The sequence below is a fragment of the Mus pahari genome, chromosome 1 (genome assembly GCF_900095145.1).
Source record: "Mus pahari chromosome 1, PAHARI_EIJ_v1.1, whole genome shotgun sequence".
NCBI classification, from domain to species: Eukaryota; Metazoa; Chordata; class Mammalia; order Rodentia; family Muridae; genus Mus; species Mus pahari.
Window position 1 is genome coordinate 117,283,246 of NC_034590.1, and position 19,247 is coordinate 117,302,492.

At 48.3% G+C, this 19,247-nt stretch overlaps 2 protein-coding genes across 3 annotated transcripts in view; both read right to left on the reverse strand.

Annotated features, from left to right (window-relative positions):
- Positions 1-131: 131 nt before the first annotated feature.
- Positions 132-2,774, reverse strand: Tigd3 (tigger transposable element derived 3). Its single transcript, XM_021213370.2, has 2 exons — positions 2,720-2,774; positions 132-1,853 (listed from the first exon to the last, which is right to left on the reverse strand). Exon 2 carries the CDS (start codon positions 1,837-1,839, stop codon positions 427-429), a length of 1,413 nt encoding a protein of 470 aa, XP_021069029.1. The 5' UTR covers positions 1,840-1,853; positions 2,720-2,774; the 3' UTR covers positions 132-426.
- A 3,590-nt stretch (positions 2,775-6,364) lies between these two features.
- Positions 6,365-19,247, reverse strand: part of Dpf2 (double PHD fingers 2) — a 14,873-nt gene continuing 1,990 nt past the window's right edge. Inside the window, exons 2-12 of one of the 2 annotated variants that reach the window (XM_021188818.2) lie at positions 15,928-16,088; positions 15,452-15,559; positions 14,284-14,447; positions 13,348-13,440; positions 12,975-13,053; positions 12,465-12,506; positions 11,377-11,514; positions 11,118-11,246; positions 10,862-10,974; positions 9,937-10,018; positions 6,377-7,605 (exon numbers count right to left, since the gene is read on the reverse strand). In XM_021188818.2, coding sequence (XP_021044477.1) covers positions 7,529-7,605; positions 9,937-10,018; positions 10,862-10,974; positions 11,118-11,246; positions 11,377-11,514; positions 12,465-12,506; positions 12,975-13,053; positions 13,348-13,440; positions 14,284-14,447; positions 15,452-15,559; positions 15,928-16,088 — 1,186 coding nt within the window. In that variant the 3' untranslated portion in view covers positions 6,377-7,528. Of the gene's footprint in view, positions 7,606-9,936; positions 10,019-10,861; positions 10,975-11,117; positions 11,247-11,376; positions 11,515-12,464; positions 12,507-12,974; positions 13,054-13,347; positions 13,441-14,283; positions 14,448-15,451; positions 15,560-15,927; positions 16,089-19,247 lie in introns of both variants that reach the window. The other variant, XM_021188862.1, reaches the window with a different exon arrangement.

Here is a 19,247-nt window from a genome sequence, read left to right on the forward strand (position 1 = left end):
GAAGGAAGGAAGGAAGGAAGGAAGGAAGGAAGGAAGAAAAGAAACTCCTTCACACCCCGACTTTGTGGCTAAAAACTTTATTTCCTGAAGCAGAATTGGTTTTGACACAAAAATTCAAGGAATGGGGCCACTGTTAGGAAGTCCGTCCACCTTTCTAGGTTCTACCCTACTTAGACTAACTCTCCACAAAGCTCTAGAAGTTTCACCAGGGCCTAGAAGCTACACAGCCCAGCTCCCTACTCTTGAGGCCCCATCCATAGAAACTCTAGACCTGAACAACTTTTACTCTGACCTTATACTTTGTGTTCCAACTTCCTTCCCTTCTACACCCTCCACATACTATTTCCACAGGAAAGGGCCAGTCGGCCTCTGGAGAGGCGTTTCCATGGGAAACAGGAGAGGGAGACTCCAGGCAGCCATGCCTCCTCACAGACAGCAGAGCTGCTCCACCTCCACCTCACAGTCATAGAATTTCTCAAAGAGTTCTGGAGAGGCACTGTTGCATTCGAGCCACCTCCTCAGGGTGCACAATGCCTGCAGGGCATCAGCTTTGGTGGGCAGGGGCTCAAAGCCATCTTCTTCCCTCCCACTGTCTTCAGTACCTACTTCCTCTTTGCACACTCTAGGTCCTGGGTCCTCATCCTCCAGGTCCACAAAGTGAGAAAACTCCTCTTGGCTCAGCCCACTAGGGACTGGTGACATCTCAATGTCTTTGTCCAGAGACAGAGGTGTTTTGCCTGGAGCAAGCCCTTCTTGAACGAAGCTGCTCAAAATGAGCTGGCGAGGTACCTTGGCCCAAGCTGCGGCCACCATGTGCAGAGCATCCAAAACTGTGATGCTAGCCCTGGCCTCAGCCAGTGAGGTGCCTTCTTTCCCACTCTGCATGGCAGCCAGTTTGCTCAGTAGCCGGTGACGGTAATGAGCCTTAAAGGCCAAAACCACAGAGCCAGGCAGGGAAGGAGTGGTGCTGGAGGCAGAGAGAGGCAGGAGTCGAACGTGATGGAGTCCAGGAAGGCTGGCCCATTCCTCTACCACTCTAGAAGCCAGTAGCAAGGCTACCTGTCGGCCCTGCTGTCCCATGTCCTGGTCAAACTGTGCCAGCCACTCTGACCAGGGAATGGCTAGGTCAGGGTGATAAGAGGCAGGCAGTGCCTCACTGCTGACACCAAAGAAGCATCTTGGGGCAGCCTGGAGCCCACCCACAAATACCCTTCGCTTTTCTGTGCCTCTGCTGTTGGCACATAACAGTACTTGCAACCGATCACATTCAAACACTCTGCCAGGCACCGCGCGATACAACAAGGGTACTTCGGCACAGCCAAAAACATCTTCTGGTGAGAAGTCTTTAAGAGAAAGGGGTGGCTGGGCCTGAGATGGGAGAACTGCAGGAGGAGGTTCAGGAGGGAACAGAGGGACAAGGACCTGCCGAGCCCCAAAGCCCACATTGTTTCGACGTTTCCAGCGGACCAGCCAGCCAATGCTAGGCACGAAATCCTGGCCCATAATATCGGCCAGTTCCTTGGCCTTGTGGAGCAACATGGGCCCCGTTACATCCCAGGCCTTGGCTCGGGCAATGTGGTACCAGCAGAGTAGAGCCTCATCGATCCCACTGTATTTGGATTCACGCTTCCGCTTCCGCTCATGGTTGGCTGTGCCACTGCACCAGTCTGCCAACAGCTTCTCCTTATTCTTGCAGATCCGTGAGATCTGGGGCTGCGAGACCTGGAAGCGCCGGGCCACCTCTGACTGGGACATCTTAGACTCATCCAAGAGTTCCAGCACCTGGATTTTCTCAGCCAAGGACAGGGCGTGGAGCTTCTTCTTGGTGTTCAGCTCCATGACTCCCTGGGAACCTGCTGGGGGAAGAAAAGTAGGAGAGCGTGCCAATGGCTGAGAATAGAAGAATAGAAGAGGTCAGGACCCCCGAGGCCAGAGCAATCCTCTGGAATGCAGAAAGCTGGAAGAGACCAGGCCAGCTGAAAGAGACACGGGATGGCCAGGCTGTGGGAGGAAAGGACTAGACCCAGAACAGAGCTGGCAGGGTAGAGTGTCTCTGGTCCGAAGCAGAGGGAATTCTGGGCTGGGGTTTGGTATTGATGGGGTGGAAGGATGAATAGAGGCCAAAGGGCAGCTGTAAAGACAACCAGGAGACAGCTGTAGGGACAACAAAGGAGCAAAACCAAGGAGAGGCCTGGGGCTGAGGCTGAGCGGGACAGGTGTAGGGGACATTCAGGGTGCCAGGGAGGAGACCCCTGAGAGATGAGGATGAGGAGGGCCTAGGTTGAATTTTGATGGCTGAATGAAGGCAGATGGTAAAGTGAACGGACAGAGTCGAGATGAACAGGTAAGATGGTACAGATGACAAAGCCAGATGGATGGGGTCTGAAGGTGCTAGTGCAATTCAGCGCTGGCAAGGCGGGGTAGTATAGCTACCCAAAGGTTCAACCAGAAGGAGAGTGAAGATGCCAAGACGACAAAGGGCGACAGGGTGAGGAGGATGAGGGCAGCAAAAGGGAAGAAGTGTCCTCTGCCCAGTGATAGCCTGGAGGGATGTCAGAGAGAAGGGAACACCGGCCAGGAAGCAGGCAGCTCGAGCGCTGGGCTCTGCGCCTTGGCTCGTTCGCTGTGCCTTGACCCCTCGTCAGTCGGCTGGCCCGACACAGGCGTCGACCCAGCCCGCCCGCCCACCCAGCCACAGGGCCTCCCGCTCCGCACCCACCTCCAGGCGCCGTCCCGCGGCTCCAGTCCCTGCCCAAGCCAGGTTCCTGGGCCTCAGCAGAACCAGAGTGACGGGCGCCGCGACCCCGAGGGCAGAGCGCGCCGAGGGGCTGCTCTGGAGCGGGCGCGCGCACAGCGCGCACCACCCGCACCCGGGACTCTTAAGGCTGGGAAAACCTGGTCGGGGCCCCTCCGCAGCCCCGCCTTAACAAACCTGATTAGCCATCAGCGGCAACTTGTCCCGCCTCCAGCTACATATGATTGGATGCTGTGGAAGTGGCGGTTCGTCAGCCCTCTGTAGGAGGAGGAGCTTCCTGAGCGGAGGGGCGGGAGCCAGAGATAGGGTCTGGCGGGAAGACCCGGCTTTAGTGCCTATCACTTGCCGACCGGCGTGCCCGGGTGGCGACCCAGGTGACTTCGACCCCATCCCTACGGGGTACCAAACTGGGATACCGGCCCTCCCGAATTTGTTTTGGAAACAATATGAAAGGAGAAAAATGAATGTAAGCTTTTAGTTACAAGAGTTACCATGGACAGCGCTGGCCTCTGGTCTCCCCAACCAGTTAGTTACAAAATACATGGGTGGCAAGAAAGGACGATTTTTTTTTTTTTAACCAGTTTTGGTGGGTCACGGCAAGATCTAAATTCCTATGTTAGTCATTTCCCTCCTTTGTAACTAGGTAGATAACTTAGCCCTCCCTGCCCCTAAACAGCCAGGACCCAACTTTCCGTAAGTTTTGAGCCTATCCATTCGCCAGTGGATGCTGTCAGTCTAAGTGTCATGTCCTGAGAACCTAAAATTTTCTCTTAAATCTATTTTAGTGGTCTCATCTGCACATTTCTTTTTTGGCCCCCAAGACTACTCAGTTGCTAAGGATAACTGCCTGACTCCCTGTACTCCTGGCCTACATAGCAGGACAGGCAGTCTATAGTCCAGACCACTCTGTGCAGTAGCAGGCCAGGGCTCAGCTTTCTTTGGCAACAATGACCTCTGGGTGCTCTAGAAAAATCTGAGCACACTTCAGTCGATATATAAGTATTTAGCTGGAGAGGCTTGGGGAGGGGTTCCCTTCCTTGTTGAGGCAGGGTTTTGCTGTGTAGCATACTCCCAGTTGGATGTTAAGTATCCTGCAGATTCTGTCTCCACTTCCATGTCCCTTTAAGAGTGCTGGAGTAGCCGGGCGGTGGTGGGGCACGCCTTTAATCCCAGCACTCGGGAGGCAGAGGCAGGCGGATTTCTGAGTTCCAGGCCAGCCTGGTCTACAAAGTGAGTTCCAGGACAGCCAGGGCTACACAGAGAAAACCCTGTCTCGAAAAACCAAAAAAAAAAAAAAGAGTGCTGGAGTAATAGACACACAACATCCAGCTCCTTATCTGGGATGCAGGGACAAAATTCAGGTCAGGTTCACATTCAAAGTGCTTGTCTTAGACAGGGATGCAATGCCAATAAATAAACAAACGGGGCGGGGCAGGGGGAGAAAGTGCTTTAACTAGCTGAGCCATCTCCCAATTGTTTAGAATCTCAAAGGGGGGCTGGTGACATAGCTCAGTAGTTTAAACAGGAGACTAGAGTTCAGGAGCTGAAGAGATGGTGAAGAACACTGTCTGCTCTTCTAAAGGTCTTGGATTGTATTCCCAGCCCCTCAAAACCACCTTTAACTCCAGTTCCAGGCTATCTTGGATACTTGATACACAGACATATATGCAGGCAAAATACCCCTTCAAAACAAAACCAAACCCACAAAGACTAAAAACAGTGATTCAAAACTGCTTGTAATTTCCGCTCCAGGGGATCTGATACCCTTTCATCCTGCCTCTGCACTAACATGCATATACTCATACAAATACTTTTTCTTTTTTTTTTTAAAAAAAGATTTATCTTATGTGTATGAGTACACTGTAGCTATACAGATGGTTGTGAGCCATTATGTGGTTGCTGGGAATTGAACTCAGGACCTTCAGTCAGTGCTCTTAACTGTTGAGCCATCTCTCCAGCACACAAATACTTTTTCTTTTTTTTTTTAAAAAAAGATTTATCTTATGTGTATGAGTACACTGTAGCTATACAGATGGTTGTGAGCCATTATGTGGTTGCTGGGAATTGAACTCAGGACCTTCAGTCAGTGCTCTTAACTGTTGAGCCATCTCTCCAGCACACAAATACTTTTTCTTTTTTTTTCCCAGAGCTGAGGACCGCGCTCTACCAATGAGCTAAATCCCCACCCCCTTTTTAAAAAGATTTATTTTATGTATTCATCATTGCTCTCTTCAGATACACCAGAAGAGGGCACTAGACCCTATTCCAGATGGTTGTGAGCCACCATGTGGTTTCTGAGAATTGATCTCAGAACCTCTGGAAGAACAGTCAGTGCTCTTGACTACTGAGCCATCGCTCCAGCCCCAGGAAACCATGTTTTAAGAAAAGGTATTTGGGGGCTGGAGTGATGGCTCAGCGGTTAAGAGCACTGACTGTTCTTCCAGAGGTCCCAAGTTCAAATCCCAGCAATCACATGGTGGCCTACAAACATTTGAAATGGAATCCAATGCCCTTTTCTGGTGTGTTTGAAGACAGCTACAGTGTACTCATATATATATATAAAAAAAAAAAAAATTAACAAATAAAAAACAGGGTCTCCTTATTTAGCCTGGCTGTCCTGGAACTTGCTCTGTACACCAGCCTAGCCTTGACTCCTGAGTGCTAGGCCTGTGCCACCATGGCCAAGTTCATGTTTTTAAGATGTTAATATATGGCCTGGAGAGATGGATTGCTCAGAGGTTAAGAGCACTGGGTGCTCTTCCAGAGGTCTTAGCAACCACACTGTGGCTCACAACCATCTTAAGACGTGATCTAATGCCCTCTTCTGGCATGCAGGTGTACATGCAGACAGAGCACTCATACATAAATCTTTAAAAGAAAAAAAGTTAAAATGTTAATACATACTAAGTGAGCTACACACTATATAACATCCAAGTACTAATCTGGCTGGATAATCGCTCACTCACGGTCTGCACATGACACCCTGGACTACTGGAAGGCTGCACCGTGGACAGCTCTGGCTTTGCAACTCTGCTTTGGCTTAGCTATCCTACAGGCAATGAAAAGGTTCATCAGATGACAAGATCTGAGGTTACTCTCCCCCTGGCTGCCCTCATCATCTGCCCAAAAGCTTCTTTTGTTCTGAGATGGCAATGGTAGGTTTGTAAAGGGATGAAGATGAGTGGGCAGGTGGGTATTTGTACAAGCGTAGGTGACCTAACAAGCTTCTGGGCCCACTGTAACAAGGAGACACTGCAATGCCATAGACCTGTCGCACCTCTGCCTACATAGTCACAGTGAGGAAAAGTCTTTCCAACCAGCCAAAAGCACAGATGGTGCTAAAGTTGATTTTAACCCAATTTTTGTATTAATTAAAATAGCTTCATCCTTTATACCACTAAATTGTTATAAATTTGAATTTACATAACAAAACTAACGAAATAATTTTACATGGTAGAGTTTAACAAAAACTTTGATTTTGGGGGAAAAAGTTGTTTCAATTTAAAAGAAAGAAAGAAAGAAACAACAACAACAACAACAGAAAACCCTACTGCCCTAAGTAAGTTGGAAATGAAACAACCTTTTCACAAGGAGTCAGGAGACAAACTGTCCAGCAGAAGGCTCTGTAAAAATGTTTATTTTTACTAATGTTTCGAATACAGGAACTAAATATGTGAGGGGGGCCTCAACTTTGCAGAAAACAACAGTTAGGGCCTGCCCACAGCCAAGGGGGAAGCCCACTCTAGAGTACTGTAGAGGACTGTCCCCTCCTACTTAATGTCAGTGCCACTAAGCAGGAAACAGAAAACTCAGGGTGTGAAGACCTTACCAGCTACTAGCTAGCGTGCAAGGAAAGGGGACCATCCTGTGTCCTGGGAGCCAGGACACACAGGCAGGAGCCAGAGGCTCCTGATTCAGTTAAGGACAGGAGGCTGAATGCCCAGGTCCAGGAAGAACAAAAAGGGGATTTTGGAGGTAGGCTTTTTTATCGAGTTAAAAAACAGGCACATTATCCAACTTCTCCCTGTGGCCCCAAGCTGCTGGCCCGGCCCTGACACTATCCCTCTCCCTATAAAACCAAAGGGACTAAGGAAGGGGGCAGAAGACGGGAAGTGCTGAGGGCAGGAAATGTCTGGGTAGCCAGAGAGCACCTGTGAGCAAGCCAGCCAAGCACAGGAAGGACAGGTGTGAAGCTGCTTGTCCCTTTGTGGGACAGGGCAGAGCCAGGAGGTGCCTGAGAACATTCCAGCTCAAGCACAGAATCCCATGTAGCATGACAGAGGACAGGGGACTGCTTTGGCAGGAGGCAAAGGAAAGCAGAACTAGGGTATGAAAAGGTCCTGGCAAGTGCCACTCAGCCAGCTCACTCCAGCTGCTTCCAGGAAAGGCCCAACCTGGCCTCTGAGGCAAAACCCTGGAAACCAAAGGGGGGATGAGGGGTGGGCAAGTCTTGAGACAAGTGAGCTGCTCTCATAGTCCTTCTCAGAGGACCCCACTTGAGCCCTATAATCACCAGGGTCTTAGGCCCAAGGCAGGCAGAGTGAATGCACTTCTTGGAGAACAGAGAGAAGTTGGGCCCACAGGTCAGCCCTGGAGCAGCTGCTCCTTACTCCCTGAGGGCTTGGGGCTAGAGGCAGTCGGAGCTGCCACCTCCCTGTGCTGTTGCCAAAGGCAGGTAGGCAGGACTATGGAGTGAAAGAGGAGAGAGGGGCAACGAAAACCAAGGTAGAGAGGAGAGAAACGGCCTTAGATGCAGGGGAGCTGGGTGGCACATCAGGAGGAGTTCTGGTTCTGGTAGATGGACGCTTTCTCCTTCAGCAGATCCAGACACAGGTGGCAACTCCAACTTCCTACAGAGAAGCAGAGGGGTCAGGGCAGATCCCACAAAACCTCATCTACTGTCTTCCACTCCTCAGACCTCACCCCAGGCAGGAGCGGGAAGCTCTGTAGCAGCGACTTCATTGTTCTCCGGAGCTGAGGGGCTGCTTAGTCTTCAGGACCATAAAAATGAGAACCGGAGAGAAGGCTCAACAGCCAAAGACGTGGTGCAGTTCCCAGCACCCACTTGGTGGTTCACAGCCACCCACAACTCCATCTACAGGGACCTGATGCTCCCTCTTCTGACCCCCAAAGGCATCAGGCACTCATGCAGTAGGCTGACATACATGTAGACAAAATACTCTTAGCATACACTAAAAACACACACCAAACCATTCTCCACGAGCATGGAGTGCAAAGACAGTCCCCAAACAATGCCAGACCCTGTCAGTCTTGTCACTTCAGTGGCCCATGGGCTCACAGACAGTCTGAGAAGGCACAAGTGTTTTGGGTTTTTGGTAACTTATTAAATTTATTCATTTACTTGGGGGCATTTGCCACAGTATGCATGGGAAAGACAACTTGTGGGAGCCTATTCTGTCTTTTCATCATGTCTTTTGAGGGGTTAAACTCTTAATCTCAGATTGTCCAGGCTTGGTTGCAAGTGCTTTACCTGCTGAGCCATCTTGCCAGCCCAGTCACAGATTGTTAAAATGCTCCCAACTTTAGACAAAAAAAGTCATTGCCTCAAAGGTAGAAAAAAAGGTCATGAAAAGAGACTCCAGAGAAACAACTATATTTTATCCCCAAGACAGTTTCTCTGCTTAGTCCTGGCTGTCCTGAAACTCACTCTGTAGACCAGGCTGGCCTTGAACTCAGAAATCCCATCTGTCTCTGCCTCTCAAGTGCTGGGAATAAAGGCATGTGCCACCATGCCTGGCTTGATAAACTTCTTTTTAATTTGGTTATAGCCAGATAACCCATTTCTGTGGAATGCACTGCAAGTGAACTGAGGTGCCAACATCTCTGGGTGTTTAAGCAGAAGTCAGAGAAAGGAGTGAACTTGTGTATCCCAGCATTTATCACCCAAGCCTAATTTCATAGAGAAATAGGAAAAAAAAGGCACAGTGGTGCACACCTATGATTGCAGCACTTGGGGAACAGTGGTAGATCTCTTTTGAGTAATTACCCTGCCTAAAAAACTAAACTAAACAAACAACAACAAAAATAAATAAAAAATAACAATAAAGAAAAAGAAAACTGATAAACAGAAAATAATTGTTCTGTGCAAGAAAAATAACTTGCTAAAACATTATTGGCATTTATTACAGTTTGATCCATTTTCTTGAGAAGTAAAACTACTTATTTTGGGGGTACGGGGTTGTGAACAAAGTTTCTTTGTGTAGTCTTGGCCGTTCTGGAACTAGCTCTATATTCCTGGCTTGCCTTTAACTAGATAATTCGCCTGCCTATGCCTCCTGAGTGCTGTGATTAAAGGCACACTACCACCACCTGGCTAAATCTTAATATAGAATATATAAGCATAATTTTATGTATGTGGTTTGGACAATACTCCACAGGAAATATCTTACCTCTCCAAAGACATATGATCAAGTCTAACCCAGCTGCTCTAGAGACTGAGACAGGAGGATTTCAAGTTCAAGGGCTGGCTACCTGGGCTACCAAGCTAGCTCAGGCTACCTTTTGCAACTTAGTGGGACCCTGTCTCAAAACAAAAAATACATGTGTGGGATGGTAACATGGCTCAAAGCCTGATGACTTGATAATCCCCAGAACCCATGGTGAAAGTAGACTTGACTTCTAAACTTGGTCCTCTGACCTCTGCACAAGTGCTATGGATCAACTGTACAGCACTCAAGAGCTAGGGTACAGGGAGGTAGCTCAGCAGTGGAGCATTAGGCCATCATGTACAGGGTTCTGGGCTCTATGTCTAGTACTACATAAAGCAAAACAAAGAAAATAAGTCTTTTGTAGTACTAAGACAGAAAATATCTGTGCACAGGTACATGCCTGGTGTCTGCAGAGGCCAGAGGAGGAGACTCTCTGGAACCGGAATTACAGACCATGGTGAATGGCCAACGGGTGCTAGAAACTGAACCAAGGCTCTCTGGAGGATCATTCAGTGCTCTTAACTGCTGAGCCACTTCTCCAGACCCATTAAATGTTTGCTTTAATCTACCACATGTCACTTTATTATGAAATCTATGTTGGTAGACATAAGAATGCTGAAACCCATACAATTACAGGTCTATGACAAGTCACAAATTTCAGTATCAATGTTTTACTTGAGTGCTGTGGATCTTTCTGGGATAAAGTATTTTGAGTAGATCCAGGCTACTTACCTTCAGGAGGCTCAGACATGGAAGGAGTGAGACAGTACATGTGGTAGCCACGGTCACAGTCATCACAGAAAAGTAGCTGGTCCTGCAGAAGGTAAGGAGAAAGAACAAAGGTACAATGGTTTATGTCCCTAAGTTATGACACTGCTGCTGCTTCCAAAAGGGACTAGTAGCAGCAAAGGTCAATTGTCAGTCTGTCCATCACAGTCTATCCGAAGTCTAACTGATCACAAAGCCTACTATTTCCCTACAATCTTTTCTCCACAGAGCTGCCATAGAACCCCTTAATAAAGAGCCTCAGATAACATCCTCCAGGTCTAAGCATAGGGAGGAGCTTAGGTGCTTAATGTGCACCAGATCCAGGACTCCTCACTGCGCTCAAATGGTCCCAAGATCCTTCAAACTACCGATGACCCCCACCTCTGGTCCACCTTCCTGACACAGGAAGGATCTAGTGGGTAACAATGGGCTCATTACAGCCAGCTTACCCACCTTAAGGCCTCTGCACTAGCCATACTTTCTGGGATTGGCTCCTTGTATTAGCCAAACTCCAACAGCAACCTCACTTCCTCCAGAAGCAAATACAACTACAAACCTCTATTGGCATCCAGTTAACTCTTTGGCACATCACTAGTTTCATTTTCTTCAAGGTATATCATACAAAAAAAAAACAACAAAAAAAAAAACAAAAAAACCCAACTCTTTCCCCCAAGGACACAAATTCTATCAAAGCACAAACGTCTCTGTCTTATTCACTAACCCGAGAGCTAAGAACACTGTCTAACTATTGGTGCCCAAGAAACAGATTTTTTTTAAACAAGTATAAAGTTCCCAGGGAGGGGCATTAGGGAGGAGCGGGTGCATTCTGACAGAAGGCTTGCTTTTGGAGGGGTTAAGGGGAGCGCCAGGCAGGCTCAGCAACACTCACATCATTCTCTGACGTGCCACAGAGGTTGCAGCACTTGCACTCGATGCACTGCCAACGGTAGGTCTTCACGGCCGCCATCATCACAGGGGTGAACTGCAGGCAGGACGGATGCCCTGTGGAAGAGGGGTCTCAAATAAGTGGTTGGGAACCAGGGTGGGGAGTGGGTAAGGGAGGTTGCCTGATTATCACAGCACTCAAGGAAGCAGGCCGAGAGGTTCCTGGGCACTGAGTACAGTCTGCTCTTTGATGGAGGTACCTGAGCGGCCACAGTCAGAACAGGACACTAGCTCCTCAGGCTGCCCTGTCTTCTTGTTGATTTTTGAGTCTCCTAGGCAGAAGTCACAGTAGTTGTTAGGCAGGGCCAATCCATCAGGTCCTTTCTTGGCTATAGGGAAAAGGAAAAAATCCTGATGATTCTCAAGGGAACTCTGGGCTACCCCTACACTCTCTCTATGAAGGGTTTTATAAATAGGCTGGTTCCTCTCCTGCTTGCCTGCCCTGACAGCTCAGCTTACATTTCTGCTCCTCAGACCTCTGGGACACAGGAGTGGGTGGTTGCGAGTCTTCTTTGTCCTCTCCTTCCTCTTCAGCCAGGTGGGAATGGGCATAGTGGTAACTGAGGCCAGGTCGGTTCTTGTAACGTTTTCCACAAACTGGGCGGGAGAAAGATTGCGGAGAAATATTAGGGCACAAAGGTGCTACTTTCCCACTCTGACAAGCTCTGAAGCTCCAAATGAGGCCATGGGAACATCTCTGCCCCCAGCATCTCCACTCTGGGACAAGCTTTAGTGATGGCCCCTTCCCCTCAGCCAAGAGCATCAGTGTCTGGACCGCTTCAGTTTCTTGGATTCTCTTCCCTCTCTAAAACACAATAGGCACTGACATTATTCTACGCTGGCTTTTAGAAGGACTTAGCTCATGCTGCATCAACTTGCCCCAGAAGTAGTAACCGTCTGGGAGCTCCAGGTCTGTAAAGTTCTATGGTCTGGCCTATGGCAAAAGGGGAAACGCAACAAAGAGATGTCAGACTCTTTTTTTTCTGCTATGTAAATGTGGCAGGCTCATGCCACCCTGTGCATACCAATCCCAACTAAACAGATGAAGGGCTGAGGGTGGGTTTCTTGGTGAACACCTACTAACTGCCAGCCAAAGAAACTGAAATACATCCCCACACTAGTGCCCTACCCAGCCCCTGCCAACCAGCAAGGAAAGATTACATGGCATTTTATCTTGAGCAATGACACCAAGAGGGGCAAGGGGGCCAGCAGGAAGGAATGGGAGGATGGGAGGAGGTGGTGGTATGACGGTGGAAGCATGAGCTGACCACCTGCTGTCTGGTTGGGGAACATCAGATGAAATCTATCCATAAGGGGTTCTGTTAATACTAGGCCAAGTGCCCATAGGTGTAAGTCTGTGGGAGACAGCAATGGTAAAGACAGCTGCTAGGACTGAGAACGGGGCACACCCGGGGTACCACAGCACTACCCTCATACCGTTGCAGAGATTCCAAAGCTAGTATCACAGGAAATGAGAAAGGCAGGAGGAACAAGGGAAGAGGGAAAAGGGACAGGAAAACACAAGTCTGAAAAGTTGAGAGAGCTACCTCTCTGGGGCGCTTTCGAGGTATGCTTTTGTTTGAAACTATCTGAAAGACAGAAAGAAAAGTCATGAGAAGAAGGCCTTGATACATTTGAGACAGGGCGGCAGCGGCAGGAAAACAGAGCGAGTGAGAGAGGACCCCAGCAGTGGCACATCAGGCTGGAGGCACAGAAGTAGGGTAAGCCAAAGCAAAGGGAAAGAGGACAGACACTAACCCTCAGGGCTGGCCCCCTGTGCCCTGCCTTGATGGGTCAGCAGATCTGGATGCTGCCCACTGTGAGGCCAACCCTGCCTGCTTTGAGTTCCCTCATCCTCCCATCCCAGGACCCACAGAAACTTCACCCCAGAGCATGCAGGTCCCACCCACTGTGAAGTAAAGGCCAGGTTGACAGGCAGGACAAGAACCCAGGCTTGTTTTACCATTCAGTGCAAGACCATCACCCGCCCTCCTCTCACATCCAGAGCAGGAGCTGGGTCCAAGGCGAGAACTACCCACCCCTCAGGTGGCACTCACTGTCACAGGCATAGGGTTTATCCCGGTCCTCCAGAATGGAAGCATCCAGCTTCTTCCGGGCACTGCTCACACCCTTACTCTGCCAAGAAAACCGAAACGATGATGCCCTCACCAACGTGCCATGGCCAGAAGAGCAAGGCAGAAAGCAAAAATAAAGACTGAGCTGGGCGTGGTGGCGCACGCCTTTAATCCCAGCACTCAGGAGGCAGAGGCAGGCGGATTTCTGAGTTTGAGGACAGCCTGGTCTACAAAGTGAGTTCCAGGACAGCCAGGGTTACACAGAGAAACCCTGCCTCTAAAAAAATCCAAAAAAAAGGACTGGTTTCCACAGACCAGCCTGCTTCCTTCTTCAGGAAGTGCATTAGCTCCTCACCTTGGATTTCCCCTTCCCCCGACGCTTTGGAGTATCTTCTTCATAGTCCTCATCATCAAGGTCATCAAGGAAGTCATCGGGTTCAATGATCCGCTGAGTGGAGAACATGTGAATGAGCAGAAATCAAACATATCCCAAAGTGCCCTCATGATACAGAATTAGCCACTTGGAACCACCCAGAAGCTCCTGTGGGGATGAACCTCACACAGAATCGTTCCTCACCCTGCACTCACAGTCCTGCTTCCTTGAATGCTTTCTTTCCACTGTGCCTCTTCAAGTTGCTCCCTTAATCTAGAATGCCTGTCCCCCCATCTCTCAGAGGCTAAACAGTTTCCATAAAGCTCTCCTGGTACCCCAGGCAGCCACATCCTGTCCTGCCTGTTCTGCTTCCAACTTTCATGTCCTATTTTAAATGAATTTTGCTGCTTACTTGACCTTGAGGAAGTTTTAACTGCTTTGCTTCTGCCTCCTTGTCCATGAAATGGGAACCACAGGACCTACCTCATAAGGCTGTACAAGAGGAAGCATATGGAAAAATACTCAGCACAGTTCCTGGCTTATCTGTAGCTCTTCTCATTTTTAAACTTAGCATAACTTCCCAGTTGACAGGTGTGAACCAAGTGTGCTTCACCTATATAACTCCAGGCATCTAAGGCTCTAATAAAACCTTGTGTGAGAGAGAGAGTGAGTGAGCCTGTACTGGGAAGAGGAGCATGGAAGGCTAGACAGTCAGGGCTGGTGGCCAGCAGAACACAGGACTGCAGGGGCAGCTTCAGCTTCCATTCCAGCTATTTTTGGTTTTTGTGCTAGGGCTTACACACATCAACAAGCATGTGTCCCACCATGGATCTGCTTCAGTTCTAACTGGGCAAACCTCCCAACCCACAAAGAGGAGGCTGGTCCTATTAAAGTCCTCTAGCCATGGCAATAACAGACCTTCCGTGCTCGGCTGTTGCTAACAGGAAACTCGCCCAGGCTGTCATCGTCAACTCGGGGATCTGGGGCACCCCGTTTCTCCAGGGGATCAGTACGCAACAGAGCCTCTAAACTGCTGCCATCCTGAGAGATAAGCCCCTCTTTCTTCAGAGTCTGGTCAGTATCTGCAACAAGTCAAGACAAAGCTAACTCAGAAGGGCTGAAGCTGAACCTACACCATGTGGGGCCAAGTCAAACCCAGCCACTTCCGTTCTCCAGGAACCAAGATATATCTGTTCAGCCAGCACTGGAATACAGCTTTATTTCCCTGTTTTCACTAAGACAGCGAGCTCCTTGAGGGATGAAAGTATAGTCTGGGCAAACTCTAACACAGAACTGTGGAATAGCAGGTGATCAGCAAGCCTCATCACACAGACCATGGCCCTGCTGGAAGTGAGCCTTCTACTTGGTTTATCTGGTGCATGTGTATGCAGTATATGTCTGTATGGTCCCTGAACACATGTGGGTACACACATTGGAGAAGGACATTAGGGGTCCTGTTCTATCACACTCTGCCATATTGCCTTGGAGGCTCTCACTGAACCCTGAGTTAGACTGGTAGCTAGAAGGTCCAGCGCTGTGCTCATAGTTTTGGGATTATAGGAAACTGTCAGTCACACTGAGCTTTGTTTGTTTGTTTGTTTGTTTTTCGAGACAGGGTTTCTCTGTATAACCCTGGCTGTCCTGGAACTTACTCTGTAGACCAGGCTGGCCTCGAACTCAGAAATCTGCCTGCCTCTGCCTCCCGAGTGCTGGAATTAAAGGCGTGCGCCACCACTGCCCAGCACTACACTGATATTTTTGTATAAACTCTAGATTAGTATTTAGATCCCTGTGTCCATATACCAAGCACTAGGACACTTCTCCAGTCCATATTATTTTGAGATAATTTCATGGTTTTTGTTTGGTTTTTTTTAGGCTCTCATGTAGCCCAGGCAGGTCTCAAACTTCCAATTTGTAGAGAATGACCTTGAATTTCTGATCCTCCTGCCCCAACCTCCTCAATGCCATTATTATATAGGAATATACAACCATGCTCCATTTCTGCATAACTGGCTATTAAACCCAGACCCTGTGCATGCTGAGTGAGTACTCTAGCAACCAAGCCTCCCCACCCCCAAGCCTCTACCTGGTTTAATTGATGGGAAGGAAAGTCTGGGATCCTCAGGTGGGTGGGCTCGACGCTTTTTCCGCCAGCGTCGGGCAGGGTAGGAGTATAACTGTCCAGAGGCCAATCCTGCGGGAGAGAGGAAGGGAGAACAATTAAGCGACAATCCAGCCCTAAAAATGACGGCAGGCATTTTGTGGATGAGAACTCTGTTGAGTTCTAGAGCAAGGGAGTGATACAGAACACGTGAGCCTGGGCCAGGTGGGGATACTTCATGGAAAAGAAAAACAGATGGCAGCTGAGGTAGGCAGCTGCTCTTAGTCGTCGGGAGATCATAGCTGCTTCAGAGGCCAAAACCAAAGGCTGACTGCTTCGTCCTCCCCATTCTCATCTACTGGGGTGAGCAGTGGAGAAGCCATCAACTACCCCATCTCCTAAGGGACAACAGAAACTTCCTCATGCTCCTGTGTCACCTTTTCCAAAGCCTGCAACCTTACCTGGTCCCCGGTGTCGCTTTTCCATCCAGATATAACAATTGCTCTGGGCTACTCCAGTCTGTGAGTCCAGGAAAGGCAGGCGCACACTACGTTCAGCACAGAGGCGGGCATTATAATTGTGGCACTGTTCCATGGCATCTTTGTAGTACTGCTCCCCAAGGCTGCAGGAAGGTAAAACATAGAAGTGTGGGGTCACATCACCCTTCTTCCCTGTCAACTGCTTCTCTCAAAGGCTTAGGAGTCTAAGAGACTCTTGTTTCTCTTATTTGCTTCCTATTCTGCCTCAAGGTACAAGAAGAACCGTCACTAAGTTATCACACAAGGAAAGACATGTTACTATGGGCTGAGCCTGAGCCCCTAAATAATAATCACTGTGACACATGATTTTATCATGTGTATAATCAGACATAAGCTTTTTAAATATTTGTTTGTTCTAAGACAAGGTCTCTTTCATTCTGCAGCCTAGGTACTGAACTCATGAAAATCCCCGTCTCAGCCCGCCAAGTCAAACTTAAATCTTAATCCACACAGAGTGAAGAATGGCCAAGGAAACAGCTGTGGTAGAGATCTTGTTCAGCCCACACAGGGCTCTGGATTCAATTGGCCACTACTGGGGTAGGGAGAGACAAGGAAGAAATGAATTGTTCACTCTGTGGTTCTCATGTGTCCAACTCATGCTAGTTAATATGTTCCTTGTCTTACCCTAAGCGTCTGAGCTGCAGACATTACTGTAGATAGTAACTTCCTCTGACAAATGGGGAAACCAAGATCTAGAGGACAGGTCACGAGATTTTTTAGTACACTGTTAGTAGATCCACCCTTCAGAGCGCTATTTGGTTATAAAAAAATGAAGCTCTTCTTAGGCACACTATCCTGACTTCAAGGCCAGTTGGGCTACATACCAAAACTCTGCCTCAAAACCCAAACTAGGCAGGGTTGGTGGCACACCTGTAATACTAGCACAGGTAGAAGCATTAAGTCATCCTCAGCTAGAAAGCAAGTTCAAGGACAGCCTGAACTACATGAGACTTAAAAAAAAAAAAAAAAAAAAAAAAAACAACAACCGGGCTGGTGAGATGGCTCAGCAGGTAAGAGCACCCGACTGCTCTTCCAAAGGTCCTAAGTTCAAATCCCAGCAACCACATGGTGGCTCACAACCATCTGTAACGAGATCTGATTCCCTCTTCTGGAGTGTCTGAAGACAGCTACAGTGTACTTACATGGTGCACGCCTTTAATGCTAGCACTCGGGAGGCAGAGGCAGGTGGTTCTCTGGGTTCAAGACCAATCTCATCTACAGATCGAGTTCCAGGACAACCAACACTACAGAGAGACCCTGACTCAAAAAAACCACCAACCAAACAAACCAAAAACTTAACACAAACACTTGTCCTTGAGGAGGGCCTGTCTGGGTTTGGTTCCCAGGATCCATATAGTGGTTCACAACTCCAGTTACAGGGATCTAATTCCCTCTTCTGACCTATGTGGGCACCAGGCACACATACATACAGGCAAAACACTCATACAAATGAGATAAAATTTAAAAGCTCTTCATGTACAAAGGATCCAAAGGTGATTAGGGGAAAGAAAGGCAGGCACAGTACTGAGAGGTGTCATGGGATATGACCACTCATGTATCCACAAGGTAAGAACTTGTATGTTCCAGGGAGAGAAATTTCCCAAGTTCCTCAAAGCTTTTACTAAGCACTAATACTAACAGAAAATCTGTTACACTAAAGCCCATCTCAGGTTCTTCCTGTCACACAACTGACACCCAAAATTTTCTGGTCCTGGAGGAGGCAATCTGAAATCTGAGAGGGACTCTCTAAGTACTTTAAGACAGGAAACTGGAGAGACGGGGTTTGTGGTTCTAAGCATGCTCAATGACCCTAACTTGTTTTGGTACAGAAGAGTAAGACTCATATGAGTCTGTAAGGACTCATATTTATAATCAATCTTTTTGTTGTTCTGGGGCTCATATGCAGAGCCTCCCAAATGCTACATGTATTCTACCACTGAACTATATCCTAGTCAAATATTCAATCTTTTTCTTAAATAGAGGCTTGTGTAGCTCACATTGGACTCAAACCCCACATGCAGTCAACAATGACCTTGAATTTTTGATCTTCCTGTCTCTATCTCCCCAACTACCACAAGCACTACCACATCCAGTTTTATGTGGTGCTGGCTCATCAAACCAGGATCTCTTGTATGCTAAACAAGTACTGTACCAACTGAGCCACATTCCTAACCTCAAAAAGCAAACACTGAGGGCAGAGGAGACTTCTTACCCATAAGGTGTCTAGATCACATCAAGGTGGATTTGGGAGTAAAAAGGCTGGCTTGGCTATAACCACCACATGGACACAGCCATGTAATTAACCTGTATGAACCTCCATTCCTCTCCCATAGCTTGGGGCAGTTAGACTAGCTGAGCTCTGACATACCAGGATTCTGATGGAGATAACAGGGATAAGAACGCTGAAAAGCAGGAGGGAGTAAGGTCTCAGTGTCCAGTGCTACACTAAAGCTGTACCAACAAGCCCTATCGTAGACTGTGATGGGGACTTTCACTGAGCAGTCACACGAGACCACTGCACAGCTTAGCTTGTTCCCAGCAACACTACAAGTACAGCCTGAGTGGATTCAGTGAGCAGGAATAACTGTAGTTAAGGGATGAATGTGCTGGAGAGCACAGCCCAGAAGAGAGCAGGCTCACAGTGGGTCGCCTTTAGGAGGCAGCCATGTCCTTTCCACACAGGAAAATTGGATAAACAAGGCTGGCTGCAGCAGCTCCTTTGTTTCTGCTGATGGGAATTGATACTGACACTGCAAGTCAAAAGGAAGGAAGGATCAGCCCAGTGGGGCTGGAGACTGCAAAGTCAGAGCACGGAGCCTGAGGGAGGCCTGGAGGGATGACTGCAACGTCCAGTCAGGGCTCCTGCAGGCCAGGAAAGATTCTAGAAGGCCAAGCAGGTACTCTAGCTGGATAAGACTGTGTGTGTGTGCATGCGTGTGTGCACACGCACGCATGCGCAAGAGGAGCATACACACAAATTCAAGACTCTGTAGCAAAAATTCCAAGCTTCTGTTATTCTATGGATAGCCTTATATAATTCATGGAAAGTTTTAAAAACTAGTTGGAAGCCATGGTTATTTTCAGACTATTATTTACTTTAATAAAGACTATTTCAACCATGACATTGTATTTGAGAAAAACATTAAGACAGAAAGTCTTCTCACACAGCAAAAATGAAAAAGATGAGCTAGTGGTCTTTTCCTCAGAGAGTGATGGCAGCTGACAGTGATGGCAGCTGACAG